Here is a 26,574-nt window from a genome sequence, read left to right as displayed (position 1 = left end):
TCTGCAACTACTATCATGGGGGGTTCACCAGACTTGCAAGCCTTAATCTTATCAAAACATAGTTCACACTTCCCAGGTTGCTCACATGATTAAATACAAGCTCTTTATTTAATGCACATACATTATTAATTCCACAAACCAAGCTCCAGAAGGCATAATTAGACACAAGGTAATAACAAATGAATTGGTTGCTTTGGTAATGTAGAAATCACAAAAAGATACAGTATCACACTAGATGGAACAAAATCTATAAAGTCCGTGCATAGTTAAAACTTGTGTGATATTGACAAAGAAATTACCTCTACTTCCAGATCAACAATAGACTCTGAAAACCTTACAACGTTAACCACCCTTGGAATAAAACAAAAAAGGAGTTCTCGCAATAATTAACATTACCATTTTGCATTGCATCTGAACTTTCTGAATAAGAGTATTTTATCTGAACTTTCTGAATAAGGGAAGATTTTTGGACTAATTGATGCAGGTGTAAAAGTTAGAATTGGAAATAGGATTAGTATATTGCACCAAAACCACTGGCAAGGCTAATAGCATCAGAACAATTTCTTTATTAATATAGCTTCAGTACCAGCAAATGCGAAGTCCTTCCACCATGCTGTTGTAATCTTAACCAAAATATAAATCAACATAGATGAATGGAAGAGGGGATTAGCTATCCTTGTATGGATTCATTGCACGATTTACTGGCAGCAAAACTCAAACAACAGGCTGATTTGAGGGGCCGAATACCGTCGATCTGAAGCAACTTCCACCACGATGGAGGTCAGAATCAGAGTTGTTGCACATTAAGAAACTCAAATGAGGAACACAAAATTTATAAAGTAAGCATGACTAGATCCTACAATACATTGCTCGGAAACTACACCACGAATCTAGCATGATTTGTTGTAGGTGAAGTTGCCACAACAACCCCCCAAAAATATCAGTCCAAAGCTTATTTCCTACAAAAAGATTTCACAATGTTTGGAAGTCCAAAGCTTCGGAACATTTGGAATGATTAGCAAAATATATTGATCCAAACTTATTAATATCAGTCAATCAAAACAACCAGATCTGCACCTAGCAGGCTAGCAAATTTGGATTGGCAAATCTAATCAGTATATATGTCTTAGGAGCGGTGGTATTAGCTCTGATATTTATTTCAGGATACCATGCTAATGTTAAGATGAAGATATCGTTCAAGTACAGGGAAACAAAAGATAAGCGACCCCTGGTTCTAGCAAATTATCATTATTATTCTAATTGATCTAAAACTATAGTATCATTATGCATCCGAAGAATCTGAATAAAAGTAGTTTTTCAGGAAAGAAACCTTACAGATATAGTTTACATCTCTGAAAGTAAACATGTTGAATAACTGAATGAGTTTGAGTTTTATTTAAGCAAATCACTATTGAGTATTTTCAACATTCAAGAAACAATGGTGATGGCATTAATTTGGAACATTAGCTAAAGATGAGCTGATAATACACTGGTGTGCCGTATAGCTCACGGAAATCAGTAGCATTCATATGGACATAAAGTTATAAAACATGCTAGCTTTACTAAGCAATTAAGCTCACCTCCACCTCAGTTGTTGCCAAAAAATAAAAGAGCTATGCAAAGTTTAGGAATAATCTCCAATGTCATGAAGGACCTCAAAACTCCATATAACATTGTCAAAAAGGAATAATTTCCAACATTTCTCAAACTAGTTCAGGAAATGAAAAGGTACGATTCTATTCTTGTGAGATAACCCTAAAATAATTAATTGCATGGCTACAGAAAACAAGCAGCACAAACCAGGGAAATTATGAATATATAGAAAAATCACTTGCAAAGTAAAAGAAGGAAATCAAGATAGGGAAAAACAAAACCTGCAGTGCTTCATCTCGGCATTGTTGTGATTTCTCTAGCACACAGCTTATTCTAATTAGCATTTCTAATTCAGAATTAGAAAATATACTCCGTATTTAGCAATCTTGAATACACATGGATGTGGATGGATAAGCTCACTGAATCCATTAGAGGGCCCATCTGTGGCGGAACCGTCCAAATTAACTTGGCTAAAATGCACTTAAGTCACCTGACACGCGATCATGCACTTTAAGCAAGTCAACTCGGTTGTCCGTCGGATTTCATCCGATAAACCACTTACACAGGATCGAGAAGCATTGCTCACATGAAGGTGAGTGGCATAGAGATTACAATATTCCCATCACATTAACATAGTTCAACAATTTATTACATCAGAGTTTTCGAATTTCAACCAAATTTGCAAGGTTCAACCAGACGAAGAAAACAAGCAGAAGCTAAACGTCGATACACGATATCATGACGAAGCCGATCATGACATCAATAATCCCTGCCCTCGCCGTCCGAGGAGGGATCCCACTCAACTGTCCAGCCCGGAGGGAGCTGGGTAGGCCAAGTGGTGCCAGCAGCCAAACTATGAACATCACCTGAAAAGTTAAGCCACAACAAGGCTGAGCAACTAATACTCAGCAAGACTGACCCATCGGGTGATAACTATTTTTACCAGAACCTGACATGTAAGGCTTTTAGCTCAAGTTCTACGTTCTTTAACGAGTCTAAATTAGCAACTTATACTAAGCAAGCATAGTTTCCAAACAATTAAGAACAAGCATCAAGATTACTATCATCATTATGTTCCATCTTTACTCAGTGCAGAATAGCGATCAAGCAGTCCCAAACTGTGAGAGGCAGATGAATCGATTCGAATTTATTAACCATACATGGCGAATCTAATCTCACAACATCCGCGCACCACGAAGGGTCGCTTCATTTGTCAGCTGTCCCCATCGATCCCTAGGCACGTGTCAGGGTCAAACTTCCCTTGGCATGCAATGCTCCACAGTCCCGACCTATTGCTGCACTGCGACCGCACTTGTAGCCACATGATGCACCATGGGAACCTCGTTCCAGGGACAGCAGGAGTATAAGCCACGTCCCAGTTCAATCAGGTATTAGGCTTCACCATCCCATACTAGGTATGAGATTAGTACTTTCAAACACTTGATCACGAACGCCGACACGTTTCGACCTTAGTCCATTTTCATTTAGACAGACAGGGCAAACCACCAAGTATCGAGCATAATCCCGGCCCCGTCCATCGTCCTTATAGTTGCAGCGTAAGTAAAGTAATCAACTCCTATAACTCGCGAGTGACAGGAAATCACTCGACTTTTACCGAGTCCTATTAAGCATTGCAACTACTCTACCTTAGCAACTAGTATTCAGATCAAGGTACTTAGTTCATGCATCTATGGTTTCAATCAACTCCTACAAACGTAAATGCACAATCATAAGCATCAACAACTTGCATAAATTTAAAACAGGGGGTCATGCGCCGGGGCTTGCCTTCAGGAAAGGTTAGCGGTTCCTCGGGGTCTTGATCTAGCTCGGGCTCACCCTCCAAGTGATGAAGCTCCGCGGTGGGTTCTTCCTCCGGTGTAGGGTGGAGCTCGTAGGTTCCGTCGGCGAGATTAGTGTAATACCTGCCATTTTTAGTCATCAAAGTGACTCTGAAGAGAGGGAAGCAATCCATGAAGAAAAGAAGAAGAAATTGGCCAAAAATCAAATTCGGGTCAAATTTGACCGAAATTTGACTTTTGAATTCAAAATTCAGAAAAATTCAGCAAAAATATGGAATGGAGGTGTAAGAATGATTAGAACTTAAAGATCAAGATTTGGGACAAGATTTGGTTCTAAATACCTCAAAAAAATCAAAGAGAGAAATTAAAAATCAAAGTACTGTTCCCTGTCCGACAACAGGAATTTCAGAAAAACAGCATAAAGTTCATTTTTGGAAATTAGATTTTGTTGAATTTTTCAAATAAGTGGATCCAAACAACTATACCATATTAAAGTATGGACTTTGGACAAGTATCTTCAGGTGTTGTTGATCAGGAAAAGTGAGGGGAACAAATTTAAATTTAAGCTCAAAGTCAGCACATTGTCACGGGTTGACTGTTTTGCTGAAAATGGCTAAGTCTGAAACAGCAGTATGTAGTCAAATTTGAAGCCAATTTCAGCAAAATCTAGTGCAAAGGGTATAAGTGATTATGGGCAAAATGGAATCCTTGGATGTTGTAGAACACGATTGGGAAGAAGTTGGACTACAAGAAGAGGATTTGGACCACCAAAATGATTCACCAAGTCGGGCAAATGACCACATTGATTGACTGACGAAACTGAATGGAAGGATAGAAGGGTTCAGTCATTTGCCAGAGAAAAATTCAAATTTGAAGACTTTTGGATGTTTATCTCGGGCAAAGGTTTAAATATGAATTGAAAAGCTCAAGATTATCTACAACTTTAGTTAAGACACATATGCACCGTCGGATTGGAAATCGACCGTGATTTGGGTCTGAAGTTCGGGCGTCAGAAAAACAAGAAAAGGAGGGGGATGACAGAGCTACGCTCGACGTGTCGCCGCCGGCGCTCTTGGTTGCCCGCCAGCACGGCAGCTACGCCACCTCCTTGCCACGCGAGTCCATAGGTAGGCCACGGTGTCGTTCATGCGTGCGGTAAACCGTTCGTATATCTACCGCTCCCGCGCCGCCCGTTTACCGCCGTTCTTTTACCGCCGCCGCTCCTCTGTCCAAGCCGCCGCTGCCAGGAAAAATTCTCCCACCACGCCTCACCTCCCGTCGATTCCTCTCGCCCACTCCTCCACAGACACCCCAGCTACACCCCAGCTAAGTTGTTGTCCAACATCTTTGCCGGAGTACCCGTGCTCGCCGTTGTTTCTATCCGTCGTCGCCGCACCATCTGCTCACGGTGAGAACCTCCTTGCGCTTGCTCTCTTCCTTCCTGGGTAGTCATAGGCAGGTCCTTGGGATGCTAGGAAGGTGTAGCAGTAGTCGTTGGGATAGGTTGCGCCGTCGTCATGCTTGACCACGACCGGCCATAGGCACCGCCGCCTGCCGCCGTGGAGGAAGCAGCTCCGGCCGTCTTCCGGGAAGATGTCACCGCGCGCGGGTGCGTGAGGGCACAGAGACGCTCCCCCGGCCTAGCCCCGTCGCCGGTGGGGCACCGGCCGGCGAGCCGCACCGCCCCCTGTCGCGCCCAGTTTTGGCAGGAGGAGGAAGAAGAGCCTGGCGTCGATGGGCCCACGCGTCAGAGGAAGAGGAGGAGAAGGAGGCCGGCCGAGCGGGAGAGTGAGTTGGGCTGGAGCCCAGTTGGCCCAAGGAGCCGGCGCGGTTGGCCGATGGGAGAAAAAGGCCGGAGGCCCAGAGATCCAGCAGGCCAGCGTGCGGGAAAAAAAGAGAAAAAGAAAAATGGGCCGTTAGGCCGTCACCAGTAGGGCCCGGCCAAGGAGAAAGGGGCCAGCGGGTAGGATGGATAGGAGAAAGGGGTGGGTCCGCTCCGCGGGCCCAGCGCAAGTGAGAGGGGTAGAGTAGGGTCGCGTGAGAAAAGTTGCCGGGGGTGTTTTTCAAGAAAATTAGATTTCCTTTATAGAATAAATAGTTTAAATCCGAATCTCACCATTTAAATCACAGAAATTTATAGGAGTGTCCAAAATTAGTGAAACCAATTTTGTTAGGCTTGTTTTATTTTCCTTTATGCATTAAAATTTTTATACCCTAGAAAAATAATAAAAATTTGGGTATTTATTTAATGCCTTTCTTTTAAGGTAATTAAATAAATACTTAATCTTTATTAAATGCATAAAATATGGAATAACATTTTCATAATCACAAATTATTATTAACTCATAGGAAATTAGGTTTTCAAGTTAGAAAATAATTATAACATTTTCTAAAATTAAAAAGAAAAGGCCTTAAGTAAGGATAATTAAGGAAATAAAAACTGTGGGCTAACCTTTTCGGGTTTTTGTGTGTTGGCTTGCAACTTTATCATGATAAATTGTATAGTCCTTGTTGGCTTGCAACTCTATCATGAAGGAAAGTTGTATAGTCTTATATTCAAAATTTGCATTCCTAACCCCTGCATATGTTGTGTTATAGACACCGAAGCACCAGAAGGAGATTTTTCGGAATATTCAGAAGGATCTCTGGAGTTTGAGGAAATCTTTGAATTGGTCCCCTGCGAGGCCAACCCTTCGGACAGTGCTAACTTTTTTAGCGAACAAGGTAAGCCCCGGTGCATTATACCTATTATTTTGGAGTCAATATTTCATGTGTCCATTATTGGTTATTTGCTATATGTATGCACTAAGTCTAGGAGTTGCTTGAAACCCATTCTTGTGCATTATCATACCTTGTTTTAAGGACATCTTTGCCACTTGTTCAAACCTTTAGTAGATAACCCAAGTCTAGAATTGCTTAGTTGCTTAAATGTTTGGTTTACCAACCTTAAGGAAAAATTTTGAGTCATACATGTTAATTATGAAAGGATGGCTTGGAATTGAGAAGCGGACAGAAGCTAAGGATGTAGTTCTGTCTGCTAGATTAATTTGGTTAAGGCCCGATCCGTTGTCTTAACCTTTGATCAAGTGATAATCATCTGATCACTTACTGGGTATGGGACCAGTAAAGCCCAGTAGGTTAGTAAAATCTCTGATCGGGAATACTTTGTACCCGCGCTTGACGTGCTGGAGATTGGCAGGGGCGTAGCCTGAAACTCACATGGTGATCGGGCCAGACGTGGGCTCCCATGTGGGGGTGCGTCCCTGGGTCCGGGTAGTCTTATTCCCAATCATTGATTTTGCTAATCGAAAAGTCGTTACGTACGACCTGGACAGTCGTGTATAACTGGTGATCAGGGTACTCTCCTGCAGGATGTAATATGATCCGGATCGCCGCAATTCTCGGTTATGAATGCACTTGATCACCGTTGAGCATCGTAGCATAAATTCATGAATGTCATATCTTTCTGATAATGTTTGATGTATGACTTAACACCTTGTTGTTCGCAATTAATCTTTTATCATCATCTAGAATGGCTAGGTAACGACTTAACTCAAATAAAAGATAAAACTAAGGTCTCACTTGTAGTAAGCTTTTTGGCAAAAATGTATCAGCCAAGTACACCGAAAAAGCTATCATGCACTTCCAAGAAAAACTATATATTGGTTAGTCGGGTAAGACTTGCTGAGTACTCCGTACTCAGGGTTATCCCTTGTGGCTATCTTTTTAGAAGCACCGCAGGAGTCCACCGAGGAGGAAGCCCCAAAATCCTAGGGTATTGTTACGAGTCTCACAATACCCCTAGAAGAAGTCTCATAATGCTCATCTCCATCCGAACCGTTTATGTTTTAAATCCTAGAACTCTGTCTAACACTGCACTGTTAAGTTTGCTTCAAACTATGTTCTGTATTAACTCGTACCTCGTGTATGTATGTAAAAAATGTAATATTTGTTGATTCTATCCCATCGCGGATGCAATCCTGATGTATGGCTATGAGACACGACGTGGATCTTTCGAGGAGTCCTAGGGACACTCGACGGACGACCGGACTTATACTATTTTAAGTGCGTTTCGCATAATTGCAGCGTCAGCAGCAATTAGGCGCATTTAAACCAGTTTAAGTTGGACGGTTCCGCCACAGCTAGCTTCTACACGACATGCACATGCAGGAGGTCAGTTGTATTCATGCTTGTACACATTTAGATTCTTGCAACTTAGAGCTTGCACAGAGAGAGAGAGGCTACGTTTGGGGTGGTTCAAGTGCATTAGGCGAGTTATGTACTTCTGAATATTTTTATGTACCTCTTCCAAAATTACCTATTTTTGCAAGAAACTAGACAGAACAAGGATTCCAACAAAGTGATTTCACATTTTTCCGATTTTTCCTCAATTTAAGATGAAACTTCCAAGCTCCTGTTGATTTAAAATGAGTTAAAAGAGTCGGACCAGGAAAAACCTATAATCTGACCCTTAGACTTAAGGAAAGACTGTACCGGGATCCTCAGATTCAACACAAAGAAGTCCCCAGAATTTACACAGATACCCTCAGTCAAAAGACAAGACACAGCCGAGCCCTCGAGCGAGGCGGACAACACTCGGGCGAGTCGGGCGAGGCGGACAACACTCGGGCGAGACGGACAGGGGTTGGGCGAGATGGACAGGGGTCAGGCAAGACGGACAGGGGTCGGCAGCTTACCTCCGGTCCTATGGGCGAGGTCTTGGGGTCGGAAAGAAACAAGCCGAAGCGGAACGGCGAAAGGCGGTAAGCTTCGGGCGGCGGCGAGGTTCGGCGGTGCTCTGGCGGCGGTGGGGCTTGTCGTGGACAGCAAACAAGCTCTAGAGCTGTGCAAGAGGATGGTGAAGCGGTGGGTGGTGTCGGCAAGGTGCGGTGTTGGGCGGAAGGGGAGTTCCACAGAGAGCTCAGGCGGCGGCGAGTGCGGTGCAGAAGAATAGAGCAAGTAGTGCAGCAAAGGCAGTGATGGCGAAGGGGACTCCGGTAAGAGGCTTCGGTACCCTTTTTATAGCTGCGCGGAAGTGTTCAGAGGAAGGAAGCGAGCTCAAGCGGGCGAAAGGATAAGATCGAGGAAGAAGGAAGTGCTCTGTCGCGGCGGTGATTGGTCGACGCCTCCATTGGCCAGAAAAGCGGAGTTCCGGGGACAAGATCCTCCGAGCATTGGGCAAGGGAGATAGCGTCAGGCAAGCGCGGTTTTGCTGGGCGGGAGGATTGGTGAGTTCGAGCGTGTGTCTGGTCGCGTCAAGTGCCGGATTGGGGGTGGTGGCTCCGGTGGCGGAAGGATAAGGCCGGGAAAGGCGGGTGCGTGGGCGAGGCGGCCATTGGCCAGTGGCACCATTGGCCCTGGGAAGCGGAGCTCCAGGCGCGCTCTTGCCGTGGTTGGCCACGGGCGAAGCGTGGCGTGTGCATCCGGTCTATCGGGCAGGTGAAACGGAGCGCCAAGGCTCTGGTTGGGTGAGCGGGCGGGGACGTGGGACGATGGCGGCGTGGTGGCTTCTCCGGCAAGCGGGCAAAGCTCCGGTTGGGCAAAGCGGATGCGCGGCAGGAGCGAGGGATGTGCTCGGTCGGCGACTGGCCAGCACGGCGCTCGCCCCGTCTTGTCGTGGGTGCGAGTTGGGCGTCGAGGCTCTCGCCCTGTCGCTTTCTCGCTGGGGATAGGGCGCCGGCGAGCTGCCAGTGGTCGGCGGCACGCGGCGCGCAGCGGGCGGGCGAACATGCCCGGGCGCGCTGGCGTCGAGGCAGCGTCGGGCAGCAACTTGACCAGCTTTGGGGGCTTTCCTCTCAAGATTTACAACTAAACATTCGAGTACCCCTTAAGTAAACTTGTAGAACTCTGGCCGTAGTTCAAACTTTAGTAAAGGTATTTGCTCAGATTTTGAAAGGATTTTGAGATAACTCAAGCTCAAGTTTGCCAAAAACCACAGTTCTCAGACTTGGGCATTTTAGCCGAGTGGGTGAGATTTCAGGGGTTTGGCTATCTTTGAGTCAACTTTAGGGCAGCTTGTGAGTAGAATTAGACCCAAAGTGTTATTGAAGGAGTTGCTCTTCAATATGAGGACTTCAACTTGTATTAAGGGTTTTTCTTGAGTTCAGCTCAAAAATTTGGAGGAACACCTTCGCCAAGGGGCGCACTCTGGACGGTTTCCAGGACTTAGGTTGTTTATAGGGTTCTATAATACTCCTATTTTGATTCTTGTTTTTGACCTTCTCCTACTCCGAATTAGCCAAAGTGTCTTTAACAAAAGTTGCTTGAAATAAAAAGTTTTACAACTCTTATTTGGGCAAAAATTTAAGTTTGAAAACAAATCTCAAGTTTTATTTTAAACTCCAAAAAGAGCTTCTTAGGTTCAAAAATGGACATTTCACCCCTTTTGCTTAGTGACTAACAACTGGTTTCAGTTTAAGTACACCTAATTAAGGCAGAGTTGTTACACCATCATGGTCCGAACCATCACACGATCTGAAAGGCTGAGGATGGAGCTGAAGAGCTCAAGCAGGCAGGGTCCTGCAGAGGACATGGAGAGTGTTGAGATAGGCAAAGGACACGAAGATATTGCCGAACCCACCATCAGGAACCTTGTCCACGACCCTTGAGCTTCTCCAGTTCCTCTTCCGTTGGGAACCTCGTCCTCTCAAACCTGCCAAGCACCCCAACAAGCCGCTGCTACACTATATCCTTGCTAGCCTACAACCGCTACCCTCCTGTAAGCCGCGGCTGTTGCGACTAAAAATCAGAAGATATGAGAAATTAAGCCTTGTAATGCAAGATCTAATCCCTAACAAAAAAAACATGAAACCTCATCATCCGATTACCTGTATCTAATTGGGAGAATGGTTGGAAGATAGCTTGCTGACGAGCTAAGGTTAGAAGCACAATTCGGTGGAGGGCCTCGCTGGCAGCGTTGGTGTGCAGAGAATCAGACGGCCGAGGACAATTGGGAGACCTAACACCGGAAGGTTGTTGCGGTGTCGACGCGCAGGAAAAGGCGAGAGGCAGCGGCGACTATTGGGGGGAAATATTAACGACCTCCTAATGCCCCTTAAAACAACAATCATGAAGGCCCAGGGCCGCCTGCGGTAATGACGATTACCACCGACCCAGCATGGGCAGGGAACATCCCGCTCCGTCTCGCCCGACTCAGGGTCCCGAGGTCGGACACTCCCAGCCCCTCGGTGGCGACACTCCGCCTCGCCCGACCCCCGGTCCCAGGGTCCGGTGCGCCCGACCCCTCACCGTAAGGCTCCGCCTTGCCCGACCCCGGGCGTAGGGGGTCGGACTCATCCGGGCCCACAAGACAAGGGTCCGCCTCGGGCGCAAATCGGCAGACAAGGGCGCGGATCTTGTGGGCCCCTCACCGATCTTACCATAAATGCGCCGCGGCTCTAGCGTGCAGAAAGGCTCCCGCGCCCCTTGACGTGACCCATCACAAGTACCCGGGTGGAGCACTATAGCCACGACAGCACAGGCTACAGTGACCGCGGCTCTCCCTGATTCGTCAAAGGGCACTCATAGTATGTGCCGCCCGGCACAGGAGGGAGCGCCGCCCGTTCTCGCGCCCAGCATATCCGGCGATAGGGACGTGACGTCCGTGTTCCACGGGACGTAAGCAGGACAACAGGGGTCAGCCGTCTCCCCCCAACGTGCACAGTTGCCACGACCGGACACCATCATCATGCCCGGTGGCGACGGTCGCCCGGAGGACCGGCGACAGGATCCGGCAGCAGCCGCCCACCTCCGGTGGCTGCGCTGACAGGAGCCGAAGGCTGGAGCAGGAGGCGGCGACCCGGGAACTTGGTCCTTCTCCTTGAATTTACCTTACTTAGCTTATCTCTTTTACTTCTTCAAGACACCCGGCCTCACCTGTAACCCTGAACTCTCCTTGCGCTATAAAAGGAGAACCAGGGGCCCCGAGATGGGGGACTCTCAAGCCAACAGAACCCACACACTCACCTCGAGAGCATCAGTGCACACCCAAGAGATCTGGAACAGGCTCCCTCTCTGACCCATTTGTAACCCCTACTACAGACCTTGTGTGAGTAACACGAGCAGCTCCTCATACTGGACGTAGGGCTTTCCTTGCCCGAACCAGTCTAAACCCGTGTCCTCTCACGCCACCATCCGAAGCCTTACGCGCATAAAAGAAATTTACTAGCCGCCGTCTTGATCCACTAATCTTGACAATGATAGCGACGCTCCGCCTGCACGAAGTTCGGCAAACGACGCGGCGTCGGTTGCATCGGCGGGAACGCGTCGGGGCTGCACGGCATCGACAGGAAGGGAGGCGGCAATGGAAGGACTCAAGGGCGGACGGTGGCTACAGAGCCAAAACCGGCAAAACCGCGTCTGGGTGGTGGACCCACGATCTACTCGCAACGTGGTGGGATCGAGTTGGTAAAAAAACTCGGAAAAAGCTTTAAAAAAAGACAGCGATGGGGCGCGGTGGCGCGAGTCTGGCTCGGTGGGAGGGCTCAGGTGTGCAGGGTACTTATTTTAGCATTAATATATATATATATATATATATAGATAGATAGATAGATAGATAGATAGATAGATAGATAGATAGATAGATATATCGGCTTCGGCGGTGAGCCCGAGTCTTGATGGTAGATTTGCAGTTACAGGGTTGGGAAAGTTTATAATTATGATCAGGTCCTTTTCTCCAGAGCTTTTCATACGAAATGCAACTCTTCTAGGGTCATAAACACAAAACAACCAGCTTGCCCATCTTCTTCCCTGACAAGTCGCTTCCGCGCGCGGCGCGCCCCTTCGGCTCGGACATCTTCTCGAACGTTCTCGAAACCCAACCCTCCGCGCGCCATGTGTGCCATGGACCAAGTCTTTAATTTGTTGCAAATTAAACATATATCCATCGGAATGTTGGATATATGGTTCTAATTCTGGCTTGCACTTTGTTTGACTAAGTTAGCAGGAGAGTGTTTAATAATTGATCGACACTCAAATTTAAAAAGTTTAGAGGACACTTACAAACGCAATCACAAACATGTCACACCAGAAGCACACATCCTAAAGCTTTACACCCACTTTACGTAAACAACATACGATAGGACAATGATACCACTCCTTTAATAATGAGATAACATGATTATCGATTACGCCCCAGCTGCACGTTCCTGGGTAGATAGACTTTCCAAGTACTTGTCCACAATATCGAAACCACATAGTTCTTTCACCAGTGTCATTGGCGCAGGGACATCCATCTGGAATTCCAGAGGTGAGCTTCCGGATCCAGTGCTGTTTGCAAACTCCCTTCTCGCTGCTCTGATAGCTTCCCTCAGTGCACAATGAACCGATGAGGCAGCAATTAAGGCAGGTTCACCAGAAGCTGGCAGAAACAGTAGTTAATTAATATCTACCAAGTTTATTTCAATCTATGTTGCATTGAGGAAATCACTGAACTGCCTACCTTTTGAAGAAAGCACACGGTTCTTATGATATCCAGTGTTCAGAACCTCGGCATTAAACTGCTTTGGGATTATGTCGACACTTGGGATCTTGTAGTCCCATGTGCTGTTGCTAATCATCAAGCCGTCACTGTTCGTAACATATTCTTCGTATACGAAGAAGCCAATTCCCTGTATAAAGGAACCTTCAATCTGCAAAAAAAAATGCCACAGATAAGATATGGTGTCATCATATCAATGTGCTAGATCCCAATAAGTATGTTGTAAAACATATGTAAGTATTTAGTTATAGTAATGTGTCCAACGGATCAGCATAATATGAAACAGAGCAAACTCTTGACTAGGGAAATGCCCAAATAGCTAAATGATAATTCTGTCATTTAGTTGAGTCTAGTTTTTAGCATGCCGATCATATAACCCAGAAACATATGGTGTTCGCTGAATGTCGCAACATTTCGAAACATGCAACATTGCGGCAGCAACATTCATGGATTGCAACGATCCATAACTACACCTGCAACAAAACGAAACAATGTTCACAAATAAAAATAAATAAATAAACTCCCAGCACTAAACTCCCAGGAATGTCACCCAACAAGTTAATTCTATAATATACATCAAACAATGAACAGAAAACGTGGTTCATATTTCTCATGTACTTAAATTACGTTGTCCTCGTCCTGTCTTTAGCTTATGACAGGGTTTATTCGATAGATCAATTAACTGCTGAACTTACATTCAAATTTAGAATTTGGTAAAACAGGAAACTGAAAATGATGGACTACAAACCTGTCCTAGGTCCACTGCAGGGTTCAAGCTCTTCCCACAGTCATACACAAGATCGCCCCTTAGTAAAGTAATTGCTCCTGTAAGAAGGTCAATCTCCACCTGCACTTTTCAGAATATTTTGAGCAGAAAGAATATCATCTAATAAGACATCCAAACATGATTAAACTGCATTGTTGTAAATTGGCCTTTAAAAGAAGATTTTGTCGCACCTCACTTATAGCGGCTCCATAGTTCAGGTACTTATTAGACTCTTTGCCAGGTACCCAGTATGCACTCGCAGATAAATTAACATTTTCTTTAGAGGCCTGCTTGGGAACAGTGCATTATAGGAGGAAACAGTATTGTACATAGCAGGTGGAAAACTAGAGGGGGATAAACTTACCTGAGAAATCAAAGTATCCCATGAGACATCTTTGGATTGCTGCTGCAGCCTATCCAAGACTGGCTTTAACCTGTCAACCAGCATATTGCATGCCTGAAGGGTGGCTGCACAACTAGATTCAGATGAAGTGCTACCAGCAGTAAGCCCGCCCTGTATTAAGTTCAAGGTGTCAGCCTGTAGGACACGCACTCTCTCAAGAAGACCTTCAACCCCATCTGGCCATAATTTTCCCAAAGCAAATGCAGTCATCTGTTGTACTTTAGTCCACAGTCCTTGACCGATTTCAATTCCTCCAACTTCTACCACTATGGAGCCATCATTGAGCACAGAAACCCTTCCAGGAGCTGCCCTTGGTTCAACTCTGAAAATGAGGGGAACACAAGAAATACCCCGTTTCCGCCACTTATTGCTACTGTTAAACTGCTTGATGGATTCAGCTCGATCCAGGTAGCTCGAAGTTGAGATCAACCTATTGAAAATAGAATGTAATGTGTATGTAGAAGCTTCACCAGCACTATCTGGGTAGAACAACTGAAGACTACCATAGGTGTGAAAATTCTTTTCCCTCACGCTGTTAGCATCAACTGAAAGTACTGATGCAACATGCTCAATGATAGCATCAGCTATTAGAGAGCCTTGTGTATCCCCAGGAGCCCGCATTACAGATTTGGATGTATTATTTGTTTTGCAGACCTTGATGTCAAATGACAGAGCACCCCAATTGTACTTCTTCACACTTGATATAATTGTTCCTGGCATCAGAGGGCTTGCATCTGGAGATATCCCAGCATTAATTAATAGGTCTAGGTGCAAAGCTGTAATTTTCCCATCAGACTTGAATCCAACAGAGTAACGAGCTTTCACTGGGTGCCTACCACCAATCATAACCATATCAGTGTTGCGATTAAGGTACATCCGTACAGGACGTCGCAACTTGTATGCACAAAGTGCAGCTGCTGTTGCAACCTACACAAGCATGTATCATATCTATCAGAAGTTAAATACAAGGGAAACGAACAGAAAAGGATGAAAGCAAACAACTGCTGATCACTTTAAGGAATCTAGCCAATCTATTGGGCGAAGGGCGCCAGGGCCCAAGCACTGACACAACAGGCCCAGCCATGGCCCACATGGGGCTCCTATGGTTCAGGCATGGTCGAGTGGGAGTCCAACTCACAGACCTTTAGAAGGTTGTGTTAAGTCTCAGTCGTTATATAGTTGATGCCACCGTATGGGTGGCCTAATCTCTTCAATTAACGTGGCGGCTTCCTAAGAGTCATTATATAGTTGATCCCGCCGCAGTCCCGCTCACCGTTATGGGGCACACAGTATGGGGCACGTTTTTGTGCCATCAAGGAGTCGAACCCTGGACCTTGGGTGCTACTAAGGTTGTTGCTGCAACATCTAGGCTAACACCCCTTCACAATGAGGAATAATAAAGATTTTCATATGCACAAGACTAGTCCCAATCTTTTTTATTTTGCAGGATTTAGTCCCAATCTAAACATGCATAGACCTCCAAAGTTCAAAAGATTCAGAGTATTAAAAATTCTATCTGCAAGTAGTGGTATTGTGTACCTTAAAAGAGCTTGCAAGGAAAACCTTTGAATTATTTGGATTAAAAAATATAATTTGAATTATTGGGCTAGTGATCTAGTTTGTTAGATTCTCACCTGGAATGATCTAAATGCCTTTCCACCAAAGCCACCTCCAGCCCTTCTTGTAATGACACGCACCTTGCTGAATGGAATTCCCAGACACCGTGCTATGACACTTTGTGCAAGTTCAGGGTACTGTGACGAACTGTAGACCACCAAGGTGTTATCCTCATCTGGAATGGCTAGTGCAGTCTGTGTTTCCATGTAGAAGTAGTACTCAGAGGCAAGTTTTACCTGCAGTCATCAAAATCACAAAATATTGCTATGCTCTCTTGATTTCCACAAAAAGGAAAGTAGACTGGTGCTAGAAGAAAAAGTGCAGTGATTGATCTTATCATATTATCCAAAGATAGCCTGAGTCGATTCAATTTTGAATTTTCATAACCCCCTCTGCAATTGATGCTTTTGAATCCATGCGGTATATGTTTCAAATCATCAAAGATGGATATACAAAACATGCGTGACTAAATGCATTGTCGTAGTTTTGAAATCTGAACATTGCACTCTCTGTAAATTCTAGAGATGTGAAGTTATATAAGATAATGGCCAAGTCGCATACCAAGACCGTCAAAAGATAAAAACCATCAAGTAAGAAAGAACTTTGGTGAAGGAATTGAGGGGGTGAGGGTGTATTAGTATAGTTGTACCTTCAGTTTGCATATGAATTCAATGGAAACAAAATTATAAAGCAGTATTATGCAACAACATTTAGTTATTGATTTAAAACAACTACTACTCTACACCCAAGGGTGTAACCACACCACCCAGATCACTGAATTGAAAGCTGAGATTTACTGACAGTCATTACTGAAGACAATTACCATAGTGACTCAGAAATCCTGAATTTTCAGATATGTGATGGAGTAGATAGGACTCCAAAGTCCAAACCTATTAACAACAATAGTAATGTTCTGTTCAATTGACTGACTCAACTTTTGGCTTCTCAAATGTCATAAAGTTCCTCTCTATTGATATATTAACGCGGTAATATTTATGGTATAGATCAAAGAGGATGAAAATTTCAAATTTTGGAGCAAGTAGAACCGTGTCTATAATTTCCATCCAATTATAAGGATGCAAGTGAAAATAAATAGTGAAAGGATCTGGAAGGTTGTTGAACTAAATACTTCTGTTGACGGGATCTTGTGATCAGCTTGTGCCATTCCCTTGGAAACATCGCCAACTTCTGTAGGATACAACTCTGGGGGAACTTTGAAGTAGCTACTGTTTTCGACTGCTTGTTCCACAGTTAAGATCGGTGGGCTCAAATCTTTAGTGTCATATTCAATAATAACCTGCTTGGCTGCCATATCAGCATACCTTTGGGTTTCTGCAATCTGGGGTAAAGGCAATGTTTTAGCAATATAATATTATTCATAACTATCTTCTACAGTCTATGAAGTGTTTTAAGTCAGCGGGAGTGAGCTCTACCACGACACCAAGAGCCTGTCCAGCATACTCAGCAACTGTATCACCAAACAGTGGTTCATCCCCAAATGTGAAGGTCGATCCAATATTTTCTCCACCACTTGGAATATCCTTGGCAGAAACAACATCGATGATCTTCTCTGACGCTAATGAAGACTTGAATTTAATACTCTTGACATGAGCAAGAGGTTGTGTGCTGTAAATAAATTCTCCATAGAGGCAATTCTTTGGAGCCGGAATATCATCGACATAAACTGCCTCCCCTGGTTTACAAAACAGAAAGCTCAAAGCTAGCCCCGCAAGGAGATTTTGGAAAATATATTAACAAAAATACTAAAAATTGTAATGCTGTAACTACATACCAGAAGCTTGAAGTTCAACGCCATACTTCTTAATCGGCTCGCCAACTGGTTTATAATCGTCATTGGAAATTGTTTCTCGACGTGATGATACTGGCAGGTTACGCACATCATCTGTATCTGCTGAATCAGCAGAACCACTGGTCAGAGCTTTTCCAGGCTGTGGGATGCCTTTCGCAAGAGGGGATAGGAAACTGAAGAGAAATCCAACAGCTGCACTGACTCTATATTCAGGATGTGATGTTCCCTCCATTGGTACAATCACATCCCTAAGTAACTGAATTGCTCCAAGTACAACCGACGCAGTGAGTGATTTACCAGCTAGGAATTCCTCCACTTTCTTTGCTCTAATAGCATGTTTTGTTCCATATGCACCAAAAGCCAAGCGCAGATTGTTCAATACAAGAGCATTTGATTGTTGATCCACAGAAGCATGCCCCAAGAAAGCACAATTTACATATGAAACAGCATTTCCAAGAGGACGAGGTGCTGCCCGGTAAGTTTCAAATAACAAAGTTGTTTTTGTCTGATAATCTGAAATCCAATGTGGAATGAATATGCTCAGGAGTAAAGTAGTAGGATCCAAAGGAGGCTGCCCTAGGAACTCTTCCAAAGTAATTTGCCTCCGTCCTGCAACAACCTGAAGACAAACAGTAGCACCAGCACCGAGAAGTATGGTTGCAATGTCTGAGGGAAATGGGTATTTTTGTGCCAAAATTATGTTGCCTCCAATACTAGCTGTGTTACGGACAAATGGTGTGGCAACTTTGCTCATGTGGTCAGCAAGTTTTCTGAAAACAACACTGCAATTTGGAGACGATATAGATTCACACTCTTGCTTAAGTATCTCGATGGTCCTAGAAATTGTTGTAGCTGCTCCAATTTCAAAGCCTGACTCTGTCCTTACAATATTTGAAAGTTCTGGAATACCACCTATCTCAATATACTTATTGTAGAGGTCTTGATCCTTGTATCCTGGAATACCGGTACTGGTGTTCCCAACAACCACTTTGACTGAGTCACTAAATAAACAAGAATTTATTAGCTCATAATACTCTTTGATACTTCTAGGATGATACCAGCCCTCCCTGGATGCTGCAATACAAGCATCATTCAAATCATCAAGGGAAGATTTTATCTCAGATTTTAGGAAGTCCGGGAAAGTGCAGACTCCACCACCAAGAGTGTAACTTGGTAAATCACTAACGTCTGGATTCTTATCACCTCTCTTCCAGAATATATTAAGGCCCAAATCCTCCAAGTCAACATCTGATGCAAAACTTTTGCAGGCATCAACAATTGGACGGTAACCAGTGCATCTACACAAGTTGCCTGAAAAAGTCTTTTCTGCTTCTGATACTTCTAGTTTTGAGAACCCTTTTGATGGTTCTGGCCTCTTGGATTTGTCAGCATTGATAAGGGAGGTGAAAATAGACATGCACATTCCAGGAGTGCAGAAGCCACACTGAGAGGCATGAAACCCGGACATCCTCTTCTGAACAGCATGAAAGCCATCTTGGGTGTTCCCCAGACCCTCAGTAGTGATAACTGAACAGAAATTTATACTGTAAAGAAGTGTCAGGCATGAACTTGCTGTAAATTCAGTCACTTCATTTGTCTTGGGGTTATACTTTGCTATAAGTACGACACAAGCCCCACAACCACCTGCAAAGTTAGTGATAACATGTCAAATTAAATCTACCATCACACACGCACGAGTATATGCTGAACTGGAAGATCCAAATCTGACTTCTTCCGTCCCAAATTATAAGTCGTTTTGGCTTTTTTAGATTCATAGACTTTGTTATGCACTTAGATATGCCCTATTTCTAGATGCATAATAATATCTATGCATCTAGAAAAGCCAAAATGACCTATAATTTGGGACAGAGGGAGTACTAAAATAACCAAATTTGTTGCGATTTGATTTATTCCAATTGGTAAATATTTTTCTTCTAAGCATTAACAAAACAAAAAAAACACAAGGTAGTCATACAAAAATGGTTGAGACATACCAAATTAATTCAGTTTAGGAAACAATCAGTTTTAGAATTCAATGTCTATTAGATTCTCCCCATTTAGAACACTGACACTCAGACATTGACACAACATGACTTGAAAAGCAGAGAGCATTGCGGTTCTATGAGTAGAAGCACCTGCTTCTGTTTCAAAAGCGATACTCCTTAAAATACTTCGAACATTGTATTCCATTACAATCAATCAGAACAATTCTCCTTCCCATGCAGTTAGAACAGATTTTCCCAGCAACTTGCTGCATCCTCCAATCTCTCACAGTCATGAAGATAACTCGCTCTCTAGATACAATTCTTCTGTTGAGGACGTCTTAGCAGATTGCTCCACTAAAATTTCTGATGGATGTCGAGAAATGCAGAGCTAACCTGAATCCCAAAGTCGAACTATGGTATTTCGCGATAGGCGTCACTGGTGAAATCAAGGGCCGTCGCAAACAGAAGGCGGCACCTGAGGACGAATGCACTGACGAAGGAGACCCATCTGCCCCACTGCAAGCAGGGGAGGGGGCAGCGGCGTCCCTGAGCAGCCTGGGGATGAGATCGCAGCGCGCACGGCCTAGTCCCACCGGTTACAAGGCTCCCTCGTTGCGCCGTCGCCGCCGCGACCCACTCCTTCCGCCGCCCGCCGCCCGCCCGCCCCTGATCGAGCTAACGGACCCTGCCGCTGACGCGAGCTAACCGTGGCCGCATTCCGCGCCCCCCCCCCCCCCCCCCCCCCCCCGGGCCATGAATGGGACCGTACTTTGGCGAAGCAAGGAACAGGAACGGAGACTCCTCGTTGTGCGCATCGGCGAAGATCGCTAGAGAGCCTGGAAGAGGAGACGGCGCCGCCGCAGGAAGAGGAGGGAGCTCCGAAGCTGCTCGACGAAATGCCTAAACTCAAACAGGTAGCATTTGCGATCGAGGGCAAATTGGTCATTTGGTTCCCATCAAATCTCGTTTATATTATGGAAACGGAGACTAACCTCTAAACAGCCTCATACTTTAGAGGATCAAATAAAAAAAAATGCACCCCGGCATACTCACTGGAGTTGCTCTAATACCCCTCAATCATTTACTTTACAAAACATGACTTATCTTTTTAAGGTTTTATCGTATTTTTATCTCTATTTTATCATGTGATTTCTGTTGCTTGCTACTTTCTTCTTTATGTCTTCCCCGTTCCTTCTTCCTCTCCACGGGCTCCTTGTCCATTGTTGAAGAGGTTTCGTGGATCGCTAATCGGTACGAAGAAACCTCAAATGATGTTGAGTTTTGGGTTGATACAGAGAGTTGGACGTATCCCTAGGGAAAAAAGTTCAAACATATATAGAAAAGATAATGATCAAAATGATTAGTAGAAATATATGTAGTATTTTATAGCGGTATCCGCTTGCTCATACAGGGCAAGAAGAAGAGGAATTCCCTATTTGATACTGGAAAATAACTTAATTTCTTTTTTGAACCTGAAATTTTGCATTCGTAATATGACATCAACTTCTAACTTTCATTCCTTATTTGATATTTTTGTCACTTTTGTTAGTTAGATCAGGTGAAACTATCTTCAGATCGACTCCAGAAATCATAAAACTTTTTGCAATCATAAAACAAATGAATATAAACCCATTTTTATTAAAAGGACAGACTTACCTTTAGGGTTTAAAATTAAAATTCACCAAATTATGATACTTTTATAAATTATGTGAATTTTTATGGTACCAAAATACTTTAAAAAATTATAAGAAAATAACTAGTATTTCTCACAGTAACTTATTAAATTATTTCCTATATAAGAGATAGAAAATTTGTAGTGTCACGAGAGGAATTGAGTCATCTTTTAGTGTCAAATAAGGAATGTTCTCCAAGAGTAGAATGATAGGATGCACTGGTCCTTGTGGTTCACAAGAGAGAAGTGGTGAAGTTTAAATGTCTACTGAACTTAAAAACAATCAAATTCTAAGTGGTTAACTCGTACAAAAAAAAATTCCTTTGATTTTCTGCACGTGGGGTGTCCTCCGTAGCAATGAGACGTACTCCCTCCGTTTCAAATTACATAGTTTTTGCTACATATATAGATATGATCTATGTCTAGGTGAAACGACCTACAATTTGGGACGGAGAGAGCCTTTTTGACCTATTAGTCCATAATATAACAAGATGGGTATCTATTTTATTCTTGTCGTGTGATCTGTGCAATACGCACCATCGATTCCGTACAAATATAGGGAAATAACTATAACTACTCTTGATAGCTTGTTATGTTGGCTTAAAATATGCACTTCAGCGAGTCAACATCGCTACTATATGCGGAGCATGCCACGTTATCTATACTATACTTTATATATTATATATATGTAGTCCTGTCACTATCGGCGAAGATTTTTAGCGTCTGATCTGCTGCAAATTAAAACTGTACTGTATATGCTGAAGAACAAGTAGTGATCGGTTGCGTGACGCCGGCTGCTACCATATGTTATCTAGCCGCCAGTCTTCCGTATCTTATTTTGCCTGATCGCTAATGAGATTTATTTCAACGTTGCATTATTTGTTCTTACAGCCTTTATTTCCGACAGGAAGCACACCACCGTGATGGTGTGCCTTCTCTTCCTAACTAGTACTACACTATCTGTTTCAAAATATAGGTCGTTTTGATTTTTCTAGTCAGATACATAGATTTTGCTATGTATCTAGACATAACCCTATATTAATTTAGATGCATAGCAATATTTATGTATGGAGGGACTACCTTATTGTGTGATATATGTGCTTGCCATGTCGTCATCTAGCTAAAATGACAGTATTGATGGAATTGACCGTACTTAGAGTAGTGTTGAAATCTTTGGCTTCTACAGAACTCTAAAATAGCTAATAGCAAATGAGCTATTATACCGACGCTATAGCAGCGTTGTCATTAGCCGAAGACTTAAAATCTTGCTTTAGAGTCTTGCTTCGTTTAAACGACGCAAGCATGCATATGCAATTATGCATCCATCAATCAGATCACGATGGGATTTATAGACCATGGCAGCCTACGTTGTTGGACTTGTTACACAACCCCATGCTTCCTCTTTGCCTCCATATTATTGTTAAGTTTCTTTGAATGCTAGCTACTCCCTCCATTTCAAATTGCAGATTATTTTGATGTTTCTAGATACATATTTTTTGCCATGTATATAGATATAGTGTACATCTAAATGCATATCAAATTAAAAGCTATGAATTTAGAAAACCAAAACGGCATAAAATTTGAAACGGAGGAAGTAGTATCCAACCAAACTATACATTGATATAGTTTGCTATGTACATGTTTCCGAGTTTAGTAGCTGTCTAGGCTGGAAGTCATACTTTTGTGTTGTGAAAAAAAGAATTTATGGTATCTTCTTTTTATGTGTGTTCTCTATGTGCTTTATTTTTTTACATCGTAGCGTATACTTTATCAGCTATTCTACTTTCACAACTTGTGGGACGATGCACACACATATGGATCCGGCCAAATGCACAGAGCTTGAATTCCATGTTCATCCAGCTGTCTAACTCTGGGATGATGGCAGCATGTATGTCGGTGCTCAAGGATGTGTAAGGACGTGTGGCACATAACTATAGATGAGCCTCGGATCCAGAAAATAAAGAAAAATAAGTATATCGTTTGCCGTTGCGATTCCAGCCATGGTTTGTCACTTTGTCAGATCGATATGCATGCGATTCTATGACGTTATAACCTGTATTGGTTTGAACTTTGAACTATTGTAACGCAGTGATTGTAGTATTACTATGATTTGCTTTTGATCTGTGTGATTTCGTGTCCGTACGTGATTGGAACACAGAAGCACACCAACACAAACACAGTGCATGCATGGACGCCACAGGTAATAAAGGTACCTTCGCCGCAGCCGAGCTTGGTGCCCTTGAATGGCGTCCTCGTGCGGATGAACTCCAGCAGCCTCGTCGACGGATCCACGTCGGCGGCGGCCACCTCGTACCGCCGCCCGTTCAACGCGAACACCAACCTCTCCACCGCCGTCGCCTTCCCCACCACCGACGACATCGACGACGCCATGGATACCACCCCTGCTTGATCGAGCTTGACCCACCGCACCCTCTACACCTGCCCGGCCGGGGAGCTATACATATATATATGTGTGTATATATATAAATATAAATATGCGAGCTGTGTGTGTTCGGTTGCGTGACACCGGCTGCCTGAGATCGCATCTGATCGGCGACGCAACGCGTGTCGCCGGACGCGAGAGCGACGACGGCGAACGGCGCGACCGTGATCGCTTTGTTTATTTCCAAGCGCGATGCCGATTGGTAAGGTCGTGCAAAGTGCAAACAGTGTGTGTGTTACCCCCGTTTGTTGGCGGCAATCAGCGGCAAAACGTGTGCACGACCTCGCTCGATTTTTTTTTCCCTTTCCCGGGCGATTTGGACGTTGGTTACAGCGAGCTCAAATGCCCTCAATCGCTGTTGCGGCATGCGCCACACGTCGATCCGAGACGACGACATGGTGGTGTGGCCACTTTTTCCTTCACTGTTTTGGGGTAAGCGTGTATAGTACTGCAAGCATATGAAGTCCTGGAGATTTGACGTGCGTTGGTGTACTGACTATTGCGCTGCGATGGACAAGTCAAGTCCTTTGATTAAATAAGCATGCCGCTTTTTGTAACCAAAGTTTTTTTTAACCCGGTCCATGTGTAGTCACGGTGATCCATCTGCATCCACGTGCCAAATTCGTAGAGAGATAATATACTCAAGTGTGCTCTAGAGCAGACATCGCTACATGTAAGCTGTAATATTCCTCAAAGTGGAGTAATATTAAATGAGTGAATTTTCAAAAATTTCAAAACTTTGTGTTTGAATTGTGCGCTCATTTAAAACTTTGTTCAAACGGCCTCCCAATTCTCTCCTCAAATTACATTTAGTAATGTGCTTTTAATTTAAATTTATGTGTGCTTGTGTAAATTGGATTTTCTTTGGATTTATTTGGATCTTAATTGTGAGTGTGTTTGAATTTTAAATTTAAATTCAAAATTCAAACTTAAAATGAAAACAAAACCTAAAGTAACCTATCTAACTAACCCGGGCTGGCCCACAAACAACTTCGGCTTGGCCAGCTAACTTACCTCCCTCTCACTACTCGGGGCAACCCACTCGGCCAACCTAGCCAGCCCGCTAACCCCCGCACTTCTCTCTCTTCTCTTCCTTTCGTCGACAGGTGGGATCCACCTGTCAGCTTTACCCCTCACCTCTCCACACCTTCCTTTCTGCTCTACCCGCTCGCTTGCACCGCTGGCGTCACTCCTGCACGTCCTCCCTTGCTCTGCGATAGCCAAGGGAGCGCCTCCCCTTGACCACTTGCTCCCCCTTTAACCACGCACACACCCGTGATCCCTTCAAGAAGCCTCCGCACCCGGGGGAATTTCTGGCTGTTAAGTCATCTAGTAGATCATATGTCTTTGATGTGTATCCCTCGTCCAATCGAAAGAAAGCTAGCTAGTATCCTCAAAAGTCTTTTATTGTAGATTAAACGTGCATCTCTCGGATCGTGATGGGACAATCGTCGTCGTTGCTTGATTCTTAAGACATAACTGTATGGTGGTTCGTCGCTAGATATGACTTCGAAAAGGCAATTCTCTCAAAATAATATATATATATAAGAAAAAGAGAAACCGAAATAATGCAAGTGGGTACCCGATAGCAGGAGCGGATCTAGCACAAATCTTAAGTGAGGTCACACCTTAAGAACATGTAAATTTGCAAAGCTTAAGCATGGTAAAATCTTATTGGTTCCCTTCACACACACACAAAAATGAGTGAGGACCTATACCCTCACTCGGTCCGCCGTAGGTCTGCCCCTGCCCGATAGCCTGTACAGTTCTAGGTGACTTTATATCACCATTCAAAATTGTTGATTTGAACCGTGCCAATATAAGCAACAACTTATTCTGATCAGCTTATGCGATGTTAGAAATTTGTTGCCTTGTACTCCCTCCGTCCCAAATTATAGATCGTTTTGACTTTTTAGATGCATAGATATTATTATGCATCTAAATATAAGGGTATATCTAAGTGCATAACAAAGTCTATGGATCTAATAAAGCAAAAACGACCTATAATTTGAAACGGAGGGAGTATCTTGTTTGCTCCAATTAACTTCCCAATTTGATATATCAATATTTTTAAGTCAACAATTGTACAAGGTAGTTAGTTTAGTTTGTGTGACTTTAGTGGAGTGTTCTCCATTGTCAATTTCTTTCGGATTGGCCGGCGCCGGCGCACACCGCGTGTCGCCGGCTGCGACGGTGACGGCGACGATGATGATGCTTTGCTTGTTTTTGTTTATCTCCGACGTGGCTGGCCGGGTGAAAATAATTAATCAATGCTGCACGTGCAAATGGCCTTTGTATACGCCGCTTGGTATCACATCGCGCGCGGTCTCGATCGAGGCGTAAGCTTGATCTGGCTGGTGATGCAGCTCCCTGTGGTGAACCTCTCTGTGGAAGGACGAGCGCGCGACTAGTGTAGTGCCCCGTTGTCACCGCCACCTCTGATATGATCCTTGGCATCCCGAAACGGCTGCGAGAGAGTGGGACAAAGGCATCCATATATTTTTTCCAGATGTTTCTTCTCCTTTCCTTTTTCTTTTTCAGCTCAGGCAAATTGACAATTTTGCCCCCTGCCTCATCTCTTCTTCCTCCTCCTGCCTGGCCGTCAGTTCCCGGTTTTTGGGTGAGTAGTCGCTCCTGGACAGGCTAATTGGGAGCATGGCACCTCGGTGCTTCACTGGTGGTCCGCACGGGTGGGGACTGCTACCACAAGTGGCGGATCTAGGAAAAAAACATTAGACTTCTTCCCTTCATCTTCTACCTCTAGATCCTCCTTTCCCCCTTCAATGGATACAAATTTGTGAGGAGGAGGGGAGGGGCTTAGGAGAGGCTCCATGCTTCCAGCAACCATAGGAGGGGCCCTGTCTGCCCCTGACCACCGCTGACAGACGAGGATTGCGGAGCCTAATTATATTGGTGTGCTAGATCATTTGGAACGAGAGAAATGCAAGTATTTTTTAGCGCTCGGAATCAAAGAGCCAACAAGTTTTTTTGAGGATCAAAGGAGAAGC

General features: G+C 44.2%; 1 protein-coding gene across 1 annotated transcript; it reads right to left on the bottom strand.

Moving 5' to 3' along the window:
• Positions 1–12,341: 12,341 nt before the first annotated feature.
• LOC117843294 (putative aldehyde oxidase-like protein) lies at positions 12,342–23,748 on the bottom strand. Its single transcript, XM_034723861.2, has 10 exons — positions 23,337–23,748; positions 17,449–19,110; positions 17,090–17,349; positions 16,786–16,995; positions 15,674–15,892; positions 14,001–14,966; positions 13,828–13,923; positions 13,619–13,717; positions 12,832–13,021; positions 12,342–12,750 (listed from the first exon to the last, which is right to left on the bottom strand). The coding sequence occupies exons 1-10, from the start codon at positions 23,512–23,514 to the stop codon at positions 12,518–12,520; spliced, it is 4,113 nt and encodes a 1,370-aa protein (XP_034579752.1). The 5' UTR covers positions 23,515–23,748; the 3' UTR covers positions 12,342–12,517.
• Between the last annotated feature and the right edge of the window lie 2,826 nt (positions 23,749–26,574).

This window comes from Setaria viridis, chromosome 2 (assembly GCF_005286985.2).
Source record: "Setaria viridis chromosome 2, Setaria_viridis_v4.0, whole genome shotgun sequence".
In the NCBI taxonomy this organism is placed as follows: domain Eukaryota; kingdom Viridiplantae; phylum Streptophyta; class Magnoliopsida; order Poales; family Poaceae; genus Setaria; species Setaria viridis.
Note: the sequence above shows the minus strand (reverse complement) of the source record. Positions and strands in the feature narration are given on the sequence as shown.